Here is a 15,244-nt window from a genome sequence, read left to right as displayed (position 1 = left end):
CTCGTGGCACTGTGTGTCAAGGTCGCATGGTCGATGTATAGTTGATCTTGAGCAGCGCTGTGTGCCGAAGAAGAAAGGTCGAAGCATGTCTGTCGTCACATGGTCGATGTACAGTTGATCTAGTGTAGTGAGCAGCGCTCTCTTAGCTGATGTGTCGAAGGAGAAACTTCGAAGCATGGAGAAAGGTCGCATGGTCGATGTACAGGGTTTTCATATGTGGGGAAGTGCCGTGCGAGTTGAAGCAAGTAAATGTGTGGCTCACCTCACCCACACTACACTATTGTCTTGCAAGTGAATGTCCGTCATGTACACGGCTCCAGTCCTGTTAAAGGTGCTGTAAGCTGAGTACTGTTATATACACAAACTGCTATATTATGGCAGTCTTTTCCGGTTACGGTCAAGTTTATTCTTAGCTTTAGGGCGATAACAGCGTATATAATGTTGGTGCGAAGTGTTAAGGATCGCCCGGTTACAGAAATTTTCACCACGGACTGTTCAGGCATCACTGCACCTACTTCTTACCCGAATTGCATGGAATGTACGGCTGGTCGATTGTGTGTGGTCGATTATCTTCTAAAGCGAGACGTTTGTTTTCTTAAGGAACGCGTTTGTGTATTGTCGCGCAGGCGCAATTGGTTGACTTTGTTTCCTGTTCGATGCGATTCGATTTTAAGTTTGAACATCGTATCAAGAACATGCAACAGACTCTCACAAACTGATCGCAAAGAGACTCTGTAATATGTAGCAATTGTCGTGTAAGATGCACTCTGTAAAACGGTGAAGAGGCGCCCCCTAGCAGCGGAAAGAGCCTGTTCACCGCCCATTCAGGCGTGTTTGCAGAAAAAATGGCAATTGAACTCATTCCAAGTACCATTCGAGTTGATGTCTGCATGTCGGTTTCTGTAAGTGTCCTCTTCCTGTGTGAGGGGAAGGTTGAACGCATGCGAGATGACATTAGGCGTTGCCATTAGAGTCCTTCTGCATGTCGGTTTCCACATTCTTGTTGTAAGTGTCCTCTTCCTGTGTGAGGGGAAGGTTGAACACATGCGAGATGACATTAGGCGTTGCCTTTAGAGGAGCCTCGATCATCCCTCCTCAGAAAATATGAAAGTGTCCATAAGAAAACATCCCTCTATTAATGGAAAACCCAAGCCCCTTCTTTTGTTTTTCTAAGAAATCAAACTTTGTATTGTAATTATAGCAAAAAGAAAAGGTGATTCACCCTTCCAAGAAAGCAATGTACTTTTTGAAAATGACTATGCTTACTAGTTATTAGCACTGCTTGCATGAAGTGCTGTCCTTACACCTTTATCAAATGTGTTCCTCGAGCTATTTTAAGCCATGTTTTCCCATTGATCTCATAGGGTGATCTCTCTCTCTCTCCAAATCAACTCATGAGCATCCTCCTCAATAGAATATTTACGCTACATTAAAAAACGAATTGAGGAAGGCGCAAACATTGATGCCTAAGCCAACAGAAGGAAGCTATCAAAGTATCAAAGAATGGTAATTGTACTCCCTTCTTTTAAATCTTCATTGCCTGTATGATCATATTCTCACACATATATGATCATATTCTCACAGCACATTATGCACTCTCATCATGTACATCAAATTATAAACCATACTAACATGCAAAACTAAAGGCAATGTTCACGAGCACTTGTACTCGCTTGTTTCTTCACTAACGAGAAATCAAACACTACAAAACTTTTAAAAATTTACCCTAGTTTGGTGTCTCACACGTAACATAGAACAATCACTCATATCAAGTGCCAAACTGCATGAAGCATGTTCAGCTTGCCTTTATCCCCGAGCAAGGCAGTTTACCAAGACAATTGAATGAAAATGAAAAATCCTTCAAACCTTTTCCATATTCTCCACCAAATTTCTCAAAAGATATGGAATATATTGAGTTTGACAAACACAATATTGAAAAATGACGTAAAATCCTCAGACAGCAGTCTTAGAGGTTCTCCGATCGGGGTCCTTACTTGCCACCATCCAAACAAACTAAGTGTTAGAATATCATAGTTATGTTTAGGTAGACACGTAATGCTTGTGTTCCCCGCTTTACCTAGAAATATAGACAACCATATGGATCTTAGATAAATTTTTTATTTTTTTTTCTTTTTTTTTAAAGTCACAAGTGGAGTTTTTTTCCTTTTTTTTAAAGTCACAAGTGAAAATTAAGTCACAAGTGGAGTAAGAAGTGAATGACTGCATGGATTGAGAAAAGGTTAGAGGAAGTATGGGAGGATTAGTGGGCTTGGTGTGGGGGATCGTTAAAAATAGAGTGTAAAGGAAAGATTTCACGGGGGTACATAAAAAAATAATGCATAGTTGGGAAAGTATACATGTGTGTGTGTGTGTGAAGAAATAAGTGTGTGTGTGTGTGTGTGTGTGATACATTTACTAATTAAATTATTTGTGTGTGTGTATGTGTGTGACCCACCCCCAAGCTAGGAGGTAAGACTACATGGTGGGGAGTTAGACCACCTTGTGGAACTTACTCCCGAGGAACCTACTGATAATAAGTGAATAAAAGTGAGTCTCTATGATAAGTGTCAAAAGAAAAAATTAATACCAGTTGTAAATGCGTAAATCACTTTCGTAAAACAGATATAAAAGTCAGTAAAAATAAGACGGATCACAAAATGACTACGGATCACCCATGCTAAAGAATTATGGCACTTGTCCAATCAAAGGCTAGTTGAGTGTGTTTAGATTAAAAAGTCTCATCCATAATTGAGCCATACAATTAATTCCATCAATTGGATAAAATATAAAATAAGGAAAACATATGAGAAAAAAATGTTTGAGACATCTAAGTCAAAAAATGCAACAACTAGAGTTTACAAAAATTTCAACCAAAATTAAGAATTTTTAATAATATTAAGTTTGACAAACATAATATTAAAAAAAGATGTCAATCTTGGAAGTCGAGGTTCTAAGAGATCCACTTACCTACCATCATCCAAAGAAACTAGATGTTAGAACATCATAGTTACGTTTGGGTAGACAAGTAATGCTTGTTTTCCCCGGCTTGTTATCACTTTACCTAGAAATATAGACAACCATATGGATTCTTAGATAGATTTTATATATATAGATACACACATACACAAAAAATAATTTTAATATAGTAAATGTCTCTCTCACACACAGACACTTATTTCTTTGCACACACATGTATACTTTCCCAACTATGAATTATTCTTTTATGTATCCCTCGTGAAATCTTTCCTTTAAACTCTCTTTTTAACCACCCCACACACCAAGCCCACTAATCCTCCCATGCGTCCGGGGGAGAGCAAAAAAGAACAATGTAGTTCTGCTTAGATTCAATGCTTTGTAAAATGAAGTGGCATGCATAATATATAATAAGAGGTCTATGGACCCATGGTTCAACTGGCAAGCTTACTCATATGCCAGCCCCTCACTGTGGATGGCCCCATGTGCATGAAATAAAGAGGTTGTGCATAGTCCATGCATACAGTTTATCATAAGGGAAAAAGTAGGATGAGGTGGTAAACACCTATGTGTCAACAATCCACTTGGGAAATCTTAATTTATGTTGAAAACGAGGCTAAGAGTTATCACACTCCAATGAAAGATATCGGACAAAGATACTCATATGGAAGATACGGACAAGATACACTCACCCACCTTTTGGATGTGGGATGCCAATGGGAAGATTGTTTATAAAATGACAACTCTTGCTTGGTGTACGAGGAGTACTCACAAATAGGAACCTTCTATTATGCCTCCTTGTATATTCGTTAGCCTCAATGCAATTTACCTTTCTCATCTCTTTCCTTCTGGAGGCTTTCTCTCCCTTTCATTCACTCTTCTCTCCTCCCCCACTACCTTTTCCCTCAAGTCTCTTTTACCCCTTATACATTCCCCCATTATTCAGTATCATCCCCATTCTCCTCTCCCTTTTCACTTGTGAAGCACCCTCCTCTCTGTAGCATGCATCCCCACTCCACTATGTCTATATAGTTTTATCCTCCTTGCTCGCATGCATGCAACATGTCACCATTATGGATGTCAACGAGAATGAGGTCTACTTGTATCTTTTAGAAGCATGGATTTACCAGCTTGATCAACTTTTCAGAAATTTGAGCGTAAGTGTAGATTGTAACGTTTTACTATCAATCATAATCTACAGCAATTCATAGGCAGCAAAAGGTAAGTTTTCACTTACAACTGCATCAGCATGGAGGGCATATTGATATTACCAGAGAATGAATGTGACATAAAATACAATGGTTACAAAAATCACAGCAAACTGATGAAAACAAACAAAGCCCCTTCTACTGAAACTTCACAGATTTATGTCCATGTGATGATTTGATCTGGACAGATTGGACCAGTTTATCAAAGGAGCCTTGTGATGGAGCCAGCAGGAGCACTTGCACAAGGAAAAATGACATGATCATTGCTAACAGGATGGCATCTCCGGTACACTCCCTCAAGCTCATTTTTCTGTATAAATCGCAAGTCGCCACTTCTTTTCATGCTCAGTTTTAATCTCTCTTTCCGAATTCGTCCATCCTGCAAATCACTTGCAAAGTTCAGAGAGTCCATTAAGTGCATTATTCACATTTATCGTCATAAACACTCCTGCTGTACAGGCACCACCAGATTATTTAGAAGGCCGCTTTCCAGCATCCAAAACATGTGATGCATCCTGCAGCTAAGCCACTACAAAACATTTGCTTCTGGGATCATAGACCTCAAACACTTTCTTACTAGCTCTCAACAGGACCCAACACTGAATCAATGAGCACCAAAATGGAGAAACAGACCCCAAGTTGGGTAAGAAAAGGAAGGACGGAAGAGGAAAAGCTTTGATTGCAGGATCTCTGTTGAAACAAGCTATTTCAGTACTACAACAGTGACCCCATGTGGCTAGGCTTACCAAACTTTAAAAAATCACTGCTATGATAACAGTCACAAGTAGTGAGATCTCTTTAGCGGTTCTTACTTGACATAAACTTTCAGCAATCAAAAGTTAAATCTTCAATGTACATAGAACTCAGAGGATTGATTTGAAGGTGAGGATTCAAAATTTTGGTGAGGTCATGGTCAAGTTCTTCAACACTGGCCACTGGTAAAAGCCTGTGACCAGGTAAGCTTACTTAAGCCAAGATCTTTGACACTAATCTCTCAGGAGTTATCACTGTAAGCAGGTAGGCTTATTTGAGCCAAGATAGAACTGGATGAATACAGAAACATGCACAAACTCATTGTTCTCAAAATGCGATGTGATGACAGTCCCAGTTAGGCGATACATATGTGAGAGGTCATAAAGAACAGATCCAAGACACCACAAGAACCAAAAGAAACACATGCACTTGTCTTGAATTGGAGTCTCCTTCAAACTTGAAGACACTTCATCATGAGAGTTACAACGTTGGCTCTGTTACCGTGCTAGAAAAAGAGGCTATGAAAGTTAAACCTCAACTGTAGCGGACAGATCTAGGAAACACACTCAGATCACACACAAAGTAGATGCATTACGACAGATCTAGGAAACACACTCAGATCACACACAAAGTAGATGCACGTAAAGCTATCACCGATCAAAAAACAACAGAGGATAAGGAGAAAATATGCAGATACTCCGATGAGCACCAAATCTCTAGCCTATGCTGGGGATAACACCTGCAAAAGACTGAGGCAAATCGAAGCCTCTCTCTCTCTATCTCTCTCTTCCTGCACTGCCATTGTTGGCTTCTGTGGGATAGAATGAGAAGAAAGAGTGCCCTCTTCATACAAGGAGGCGGCCAGCTTGCACCCTCCACCTACTGCTAACAAACACAACAAACTAAGGGACTAACCAGACAATTTGCAGCCCAACCAGCCAATCAAATGGTTGACTGGTGGCCGACCTGGAGCCAACCCTAGGTCTGGTTTGACCTAACCAAGCTGTCGACTGGCACCCTGGCCTATTGTCGACAACACAGTGAACCCACCCCCTCGACCAAATCTGCTCAGGAGGTAAAATGCCTCTACATAGGAATTGCTGCACTCTATTGTTCCTACTGCCTATAGCAATCTCTCCACCCCTTTTCAGCCTTGAGTCTACCCTAGATCTTACTGCTCCCAAGTCCTCAAATCGGCCTCGCAGGTGTGATACTGGTCTCTCACATGGATGTCTTAGCTTACTAAATGACTTACACCTACAGTTGGGTTTTGATAACGTATGTGGGTGCCGCATAACAGTAGGCCACTATGCTTGATAGAGTTTAGTTTGTAGCCTTGCAGGTAGCAGTTACATTGTTCAAGGCACCTTTAGGAAGAACCGCTCATTTTTATTGGGTGAGAAGGTGATAGCTTACCTGTAAATCTAGGGAGTTGTTCATGAAAAAGACTTCGGGATGTTTGATCAAAAGGAAATAGGCGTGTCTAAGCATTGTTGCTTAGAAATACTTATTTGGCAGGGACTTGAATGAAATTGAATGGTCTTCCTAGGCAATTATAGCTTGAATGAAGGGCATGTGGACTATTTTATTAGCACTTAGCTTTTGGCACAGCTGAGTCTGCCTTTCACATCTGGAGTATTGATAGAAACTCAGTACAAAGACCTTTGTATAAATGGATGCATGAATGTGGGTGCGTGAATATGTATGTATGAGAGCATATGCTTATATTATGGTCTATCCACCGTTGAGGATTGATGGTGTCGGTGGGGATGTCCTAGTAGCTAGTCTGTGCCACAATGGATGTGATTTCAGTTCAGCTCAAGTCTTTGACAAAGTAACACAACAGCCCTCTGAGTTCAGAGCATCAAGATTCTCACTAAGGCCTAAGCACAACAGAAGTGTGGTTGGCGGAATTGTGCTACTGTATTTGACCGATTGGTGTCCGGTTCGCATCCTAGTGGAGCAGAGTAGGCACATAGCACATTGACGACTCAGGGTTGATGATCTAAAGAAGCAGATCAATATTTATTTATTCCATCTTCCCTTGAGTGGTTTCTCCATTTGGTGGCGTTCTTGGGGTTTCTGCAAACTTCAAAGGTTGAAGCGTGTTATGGTTTGAGCTAATTATTCGTTTCCTGCTGCATCTGCTGATTGTTACGTTGTGTCTTTTGAGGTAGTTCTGTTTTTGGTTGAGGCATGAACACAGTTCAAAGCTGCGGTCACTTGCTCAATTGATTTTGTGGCTGGTCACTTATTCCACAACAAGCAAAGCTCTTGAAGTGAAGCTCTTTTCAAGATCTGCTGCTTAGCAAATGAAGCAGCAAGCAGCTTTATTGTTTGAAAGCTATTCTGAGACAATTACAAGATGCAGACGCTAAGATATATGTGGAAGATGCAAAGGCAATACTACTGTTTAGTCTATCAGACAAGCACACTTCAACAGTGAAAGTTTTATGCCTGATGCAAAGTGACAATTTAAGCTTCAACAAACAAGCACTTCTCAAAGAGGAGAGAGAGTCTGCAGACCCCAACAGTCCATGCAAATCAGAGAAGGTGTCTCTTGCATACAAATTCCGAAAAGGCATGTAATGTGAAGAACCTTTCGAGAATGCAAATGTGTGCAATGCATGTAGAATTTGAATGCCGATTGGCCCTCCAATGGGGAAGAGCACCCTTGTGAAAGCACTTGTGTCTATTTCGACCTACATGCAAGGTGTGTGAGAGATGGCGGATGAATGCAAGGTGAATGAAGAATGCTACGTGAGATTCACAATGAAAGGGTGATACCCTTTCATTAATGTCCCTTGAGATCACTCAAGTTCCATCTTCCCATTTACACCTACCCTTATCCTATGACCCATGCATCTACCATTCAATGCACCTTAATGCACCCTTCCCTTCCTATTGCCCCTAGGACCTAGACACGTGTGTGCACATTTTTATTAATAGAATAAGTATCACATGTCCAAATTCGATGCCATCTAAAGCAATGGCTCCAGCTTGACTAGTCCTATCTACTCAGATGATCCACCGCCATAACAAATCGATCAGTGTTCGTCATAAATACATATACATGTTACACCATTGGCGTCTAATATATAATAATGTTTTAGTGTCTACTAATCACGGATTAGTGATTTCTCTTGTCATGACAATCCCTCCTGCTTGAATGGGCAGAAGTCCTCTTCTAGATCCTCTCTTGTCTCTTTCTCTTGCGTACACTTCTCTTTTACTTCTGCATTTGCATCTCCTCTTCATAATCTGCAAATAGTCTTCTCTTGGTAGTACACGATCTCTTCTGAATCAAAACTTAATTCCCATTTTCAAGTTCTGATTCCTCTTGATGCTGAATATTCAAAATGTAGAAGTACCACTGCAGTGCCTCTTCAATATCTCTTCATACTCAGAATTCTCTTATGAATACCAAGCTGCTGAAATCTCTTTATAGTAACCTTCTCAATAAGATGAAACATATTCTCAACAAACTGGCGCTCTACACGGAGGAGAAAAATATTTATTCTCTGTCCATACTCTATAGTGAATATACCTACTCTCTATCCAGTTCACACATCCATACACCAGTGTTGGCTGAATGGATAGCATTTACTGATGGTTCTATGTTCACCGTAGAGTCTTGGGATGAGAAGGCAGAAGCCTCAGATGCTTGATTAGAATCTTGCTAAAGGTTAAAATCCATCAAGGTAGACATGTCAAGATAAGGCCCGAGATACCATTAATGTCATGATTGTTGCTGATGCATTGTTTATCTCAAACGGGGACATCCATAATGTCCGAACCTACATTTATGCCATGGATGCCCTGGCTTATGTTTCTTACATCCGAAACATTTACCCTCCTTTATTAGCTTTTTCTTCTCATCGTCAGTCATGGAAGGAAATGGTATCCATCCACGATGAAATTGGCTGTTAACATTTTGTACAATAGCTTTCTCCTTTCCTTTGTTGAAGGGTTTACGAGGATTCAATTTCCTCTCAACAATCTCAACCAATTTAGTGAGGTCTTTCAAGGTGGTTGGGTTGAACATTTCAACCTCATACCTCACTTTCGGGGTTAGGGCTGCTAAGTACTTCTTCCTTCTATCATCCTCGCTCTTCTCAAGTAACTCTGAAGAGAGTTTCCAAAACCTAGCTGTGAATTCAGTGTTACTCTCGTTATCGAATTGCCTGAACCTTTCCCAACGGAAGGTCAATTCTTCTTCATGTCTCGGAGGCATGAAAGTGGCCTTAAGCTGCTCTACAAATTTGGACCATTGAAGAAAAGGCTCTTTTCCCGTTTGTGATAAGAACCACCACATCAAAGCATCCTTCTGTAGATGCAGTGGGGCAAGAGCAAGTTTCTCGTGATCAGTCTTATCTTGATGGGCAAAATATAGCTCAAAATGACGAATCCAATTGAGGATTTTATACGCCTCTCTTGCTCCATCATACTTTGGAAATTCTATTCTCTCGAGGTTGAAATTTGGCTCTCTTGGAGGGGCTACCTAAATCTTCATCCCCAATATTCAGCACTCTCTTAGTCCCAAATTTTGTCATAATGGACTGTCCAATCATATGGCTAAGCTACGAAACCAGCTTATCAACGGGGGACTCCTCTCTCCCTCTCGCACTTGGATTATAATTCATGTGTATGGGATTTGAGTTAAAGACGTAAACTCAACACCTTGTTCTTGGATGGACTCGTTTCTCCCTTCATTTCTAAACGAAAACTTCCTATCAAGAGATTCTTGAAGGAGAGATGAAGGTAATTCTATATGTGGGTTATCATACTCAATATGTGTGTAACTCTCATCTACATTATCCTCTTCAGGAGGAGGTGATGGTGTTCTCTCCCTATCTCCTTCTGGTAGTGGAGAAAAAAGGACAAGTTCACTATTAAATATCCCTTCTCCTTCCATTCTTTCCTTTTAGTAAGACAACAGAGAAAATGACTTGCTGTAATTTCAGAAAAGGGGTTTACTTTATAGCAAAAGTCAAACGTTGTTGAGTTGGTGGTACTTATCCGACTCTCGCTTCGCTTGTGTCGAAAAACCACTTCAATTGACCTCTTCTTCCATCTCTTTAAGCCCGTCTTCCTTGTTTTTATGCTGTAAACTGGTACACTCCATTTGGGCTACTTGTTTTGAGCGGATTGGTGCTCTAGACACCGTTATAGGGGGTACTTGATGGGTGGATCACCCCCTTAAAATCTTGTTCCAATCCAACTGGGGGGTCTCTTTTTCCCACGGTTTAAGGGTTTTAAGAGTCTATTCGCACTAGGGGGGGGAAGTCACCCTGTTAGGACACCCCGTTCCCCATCCAAAGACCCCAAAAATTAGAGATAGCCCTTACCTCAGAGACTCCAAAATCCAAAGATTGCAAGGTTTCAACAATAACATATGAGAATTTGCATGCTGCCTCCCGTCCCGATCACGATTTGCAGTCACCCTTCTTTCGAAGTTTACACAACCTTCTGTCAGAGTTTGAAGCAGCCCCGCCTACAAATCTCGTAATTGCTTTCACAGGCCTCGTCAACCCGTTTCCCTCCGTGCGAAACTTGAACGTTCTGCATCGCTGCCCGTCCGGAAGCCTATCATGTGTGCAGGCCTTCTCACACGTGGTCTGCCCGTGCGGTTCCCTCGAGCAGTCCGGTCCTACGTTGCATGGGCTTCTCGTGCCTCTATCCCGCACACTTGCGCCTTGCCTCGTGCTCGCTCCTTCTTCATCCCGATGGTGGATCGTCAAGGCTCTGATACCAAATGTGAAGAACCAGACTTTTCGAGAATGCAAATGTGTGCAATGCATGCAGAATTTGAATGCCGATTGGCCCTCCAATGGGAAAGAGCGCCCTCGTGAGAGTACTTGTTTCTATTTCGGCCCACATGCAAAGTGTGTGACAGATGGCGGATGAATGCAAGGTGAATGAAGAATGCTACGTGAGATTCACAATGAAAGGGTGATACCCTTTCATTAATGTCCCTTGAGGTAACTCAAGATCCATCTTCCCATTTACACCTACCCTTATCCTATAACCACCCAATGCAGGAGTCCTCATGGGACCATAGACATCACTATGAATCAGCTGTAATTTCCACACAGCTCCTACTGCACCATCCTTCTTGAAGGGAAACCTGTGCTTCCCAAGTATGCACCCTTCACAGGCATGAGGAGGAGGTTACTCCAAAGGAGGCAATGACCCATGCATCTACATTCAATGCACCTTAATGTACCCTTCCCTTCCTATTGCCCCTAGGACCTAGACGCGTGTGTGCACATTTTTATTAATAGAATAAGTATCACATGTCCAAATTCGATGCCATATGAAGCAGTGGCTCCAGCTTGACTAGTCCTATCTACTCAAATGATCCACCGCCATAACAAATCGGTCAGTGTCCATCATAAATGCATATACATGTTACACCATTGGTGTATAATATATAATAATGTTGTAATGTCTACTAATCACGGATTAGTGATTTCTCTTGTCATGACATGTAAAAGCGAGCATTATTTGCTCATATTGTGATCGAAAGGGTCACATGGCTGAGCGATGCTGGAATCGAAGGTATGAGAAAGATCTGCAAAAGAAGAAAACGAAGTTAAAAACAAAGCAAATCTACATCTATACATACAGTTTCACAATCTGATATACAATCTACCGTCAAATATTATGCCTTTTTAGAGTACACGTGTCGATCATTTTCTTTGGTTGGCGTTTTCCTGGTGTTGTCTTCTTCATAAACATCCATCTTCTGCTGATGAAGACCTTCTGTTGCTGAGGGGGCAATTTAATCTACTGTTGATGTAGGTTGTCAAGCCTTTAAAATTACTGACTGGTTTGAGAGGGGGATTGAAGGTGTATGTACTGTCTGAAGTCACTGACCCACCTATGAGCCCCCATATGAGAACACAGGGTCAGGAGACTAGGGAAGGGTAAGGATTACCTGGGTTAGGTATTGCGCATCTGTTTGCAGTGGCTTGGAGGACTGGCTGGAATAGCCGCGATGGATCAGGGCAGAATTTTGTGGCAGCAAGGAAGTGGAAATGCATGTAAACTGAACTGCCAGGGCGTATTTATAGGCCTGGCAGTGGGCGCCTCCAACAGCAACAGATCACAGGTCAAACAGGTTGGAAAGCCGGGCAGTTCCAATCGGTACATCTGGCAGACCCAGTCGGATTTTACTGCAAACTCGGTCTGCTATTTTGGGGCAGGACTTGGCCCTCTACAGAGCCTATAAATAGCCCCCCCAAACCTCCACACTCTACAGCAACAATGAATCCCTTTTCCAGCAGGCAGCGTGGAACTGAAAAGTGAGTGGAATCTTGTGTTCTTTGAGGACTCTTCATTGGAACATCTCTGATTGGTGTTTTTGCCCAGCACCTCTGCTGGATGTATTCAGCTCTCTTATGACAGGTTTTCCCACATCCATGGATAAATAAACTCTGAGTTTTCCTTCTCTTCTTTCTTCTGTACATTCTCTGAGTGAGGCTTTCAGTATGCATGTGCATCTCAAAGTGTTTGGCTAGATCTGTCCGCTGTGTAAGAGGTTCCAGCAATTACATGCAACCGCAGCATATTGAGATTTCAATTTTTAACCCATGCAACCGTATATCTTATTGGAGAACCCATAAGGCCAGCACACAGAGATTTCCTTGTTATTTGCATCATTTGAAAGAGTCTTATGAGAATTTATCAATAGTTGTCTAGTCCCAATTTATGGTGTATATGTCATCCAGTTAGGCCACAAGTCTATAAAGAGATTGGAAAGCCCCTTAATCCCATGTACCAGGTTCCAACTGAATGTGGATATTTTCTGCTCAGCAAGCCAATTATTTGTGTATATCCCATCTAATGACGTTTGGGCACCATCTGCAAACATATCTTTGAAACCACTCCACAGCTACGATCGCGTAAACAACTGGGCAAACAAGAATGACCATAAAATATTTCCAAACTTCACCTTTGAAAGGGTGGCAATATTATGCCTCTTAAACACTGCCCTTAGGTTAGGACATGAGCGAGATAGGACCGGAGCTAGGATCAGATCTAACGGTTCTCTTGATTGCTCTGTGTAAAGTATCTCCCCAGATAAATCAGACCTGCAACCACCGCAGGTATGCACCCAGGCCTAAGAGCTGGACAGCCTAATGACATCACCCTGGTTAAGCAACATCGGTAAGGGCTGCATCTGTCATTGTTAAGGGAGTCTGTGGGCAGGAGCAAGTCTATCATACTGCTTCCCCTGTGGATGGCTGAGCTGTGCAGCTAGCTGCACTAGATTTTCTCAGGCATAGAGCGGTGAACTGCTAAGCCAAGGTTATGCTTAGCAGATTTACAGCTTCACTGCTCTTTACTCACTTGTGCTGGATCGCTGTGCCAATACCATCCCTTATTAACATTAGTCGATATCAAGATTCCATTAGCAAAGCCAAATCAAGGCACACATGGGAGACCATTAAATACAACTCGTGTACATTGCTTCAGACGTTAATAACAGAAACATTGCGGCTAGTTGTAAGAACAAGATACTACACAAAGAGAAAATTAACCGAAGTTCAGATGCATGCATTAGGAACTAAGAGAAGCCCGGGCAATAACGATTCAAGGAGGAAAGCGGGATATGACAGCTAGTTTATCATGTTCCAGCACCCAAGTATGTCCAAACATCCGATCCTACAATGCTTTAAAATATACAATTGCCCGAGCAACATTGACACAACCATATTGAAATGCTTTCGAATCTGCATGAATGATCATAAAAGCGTTCAGTACTATGTAAGAAAGTAACCGGTGACATACGTAATTCAAACCCCAGATACGTTGGCATGCAGCAGGTAGTGCTTAAACGTCGCGAGATGGTTTCTATCACATGGCACGTCTACTGATCTTCTACCTCCATATCACAACTTTCTTTTGCTCCGCACGAGTGAAACCTGGCTCCGTTGAGAAGCCAAGCACTTGACACACAAATCTTAATATAACGACTTGACGTGACCAATTAAACTAAGCGAATCTCATAGCAGAACACAAGAGCATCGTACCGAAGGATCATGATGATGAAAACGGTTGCGCAGGCAAGGAGAGAGAAACGCTATGCAATCTCACAAGCAAAGACCGACAAGGGCGAAATGCTTGCATCGGATAATCGCTTATCAATATGAAAGCAAAAGATACACACGTGAATGATGCACGGTTCCGGTAGCGGACAGCGGAGTGCCATGTCGTTCTCGAGAGGTTCCTTAGGATGCTCTATCAGCAAAAACTCCTTCACTGACTGCTCTCCGTGATCAACAGACGGCGATGTTAGGTTCTCTTTGTCAGGTTCAATCTCCTCCTTGGGCTCCTGCACACCTATATCGCAATGAGCAATTAACTAAGCGAGTATTGGTTCAATAGCTTAGTAAGTGAAAAACGTCAGCCTTCAAGGTGGAATGAATTCACTCGCCGTCGGTAAAAAGTCCTCCACGGTTTCCCGGGTAGCCAACTTTGCGCACGGACCCAGTGGAAGGAATTTATTAATTTGCAAGTGGTCTGTACGAATCAGCTGGGAAGATGAAAGAGTTCCCCCCATGTTGCGCTCAGAAACTCTGGGAGAAGGAGGCTCCCTAAGGACGAAACTTCGATTGCTGATAAACTATCAGTGGCTGAGTTCGCTCGACGATGCAACAATGCGCATTAAGATGTTTGAACAAATTGATGAGAAGCTCAGAATCGCGTGTGGAAGCTGAGAATGGTGATCGAAACAAGGAGGCAGTCGGTGGACGGATGATCGAGAGCTGAGATGTGCTGACTTTGGGGGAAGAGAGCAACAAGGCGAATGTGACGGGAATGCAAAGACAAGGACAGACCGGAAACGTGTACGAATATGGGGAAATGGTCGGCCGACGTACCGGGGAGCGATCATGGTGGAAGAAGAGAGCAGGAGCCATAGCTTCCGAGAAGCGGGAGAAGGTCCACACCATAGCGACTACTCTGTGCTACGAAAACACTAGAAATGCAGACAGAAAGTCTCGAGCTTTAAACGACAACATGAAGAAGACGACTCACCCATCTCGCAAAGCCAAGCTTTTTGGACTTATTAGCAACCACTCAATTTGGACAGAAATTAGACATCTTTAGAATTTTTGGAAGTGCATTTTTCTTATTGGACAATATGTTGATATGTGGCTTCTCTTCTTCATTGGACTTGAATGAAGACTTTAACGTGGTTGACTTTCTCTCTTTCACTCTGTCAAAGTTGCTAGGGCTCGAAGGGATGATCGGAGTCATTTGATCAAGTCACTTTAATATCCATAAAATGGTGGGCGCTGTGA

At 42.2% G+C, this 15,244-nt stretch overlaps 1 protein-coding gene across 2 annotated transcripts; it reads right to left on the bottom strand.

The window, feature by feature from the left end:
* Positions 1–2,954: 2,954 nt before the first annotated feature.
* Positions 2,955–14,965, bottom strand: LOC147889998 (uncharacterized). 2 transcript variants are annotated; one of them, XM_087391107.1, is made up of 3 exons: positions 14,822–14,965; positions 14,110–14,274; positions 2,955–3,061 (listed from the first exon to the last, which is right to left on the bottom strand). In XM_087391107.1, exons 1-3 carry the CDS (start codon positions 14,891–14,893, stop codon positions 3,053–3,055), a joined length of 246 nt encoding a protein of 81 aa, XP_087247233.1. In that variant the 5' UTR covers positions 14,894–14,965; the 3' UTR covers positions 2,955–3,052. The 2 variants fall into 2 exon arrangements, with proteins under 2 accessions (XP_087247233.1, XP_087247232.1); XM_087391106.1 differs by lacking the exon at positions 2,955–3,061 and adding an exon at positions 4,196–4,560.
* Between the last annotated feature and the right edge of the window lie 279 nt (positions 14,966–15,244).

The sequence above is a fragment of the Dipteris shenzhenensis genome, chromosome 19, assembly GCF_047967505.1.
Source record: "Dipteris shenzhenensis isolate YYH24624 ecotype China chromosome 19, Dip_SZ_1.0, whole genome shotgun sequence".
Lineage (NCBI taxonomy): Eukaryota > Viridiplantae > Streptophyta > Polypodiopsida > Gleicheniales > Dipteridaceae > Dipteris > Dipteris shenzhenensis.
Note: the sequence above shows the minus strand (reverse complement) of the source record. Positions and strands in the feature narration are given on the sequence as shown.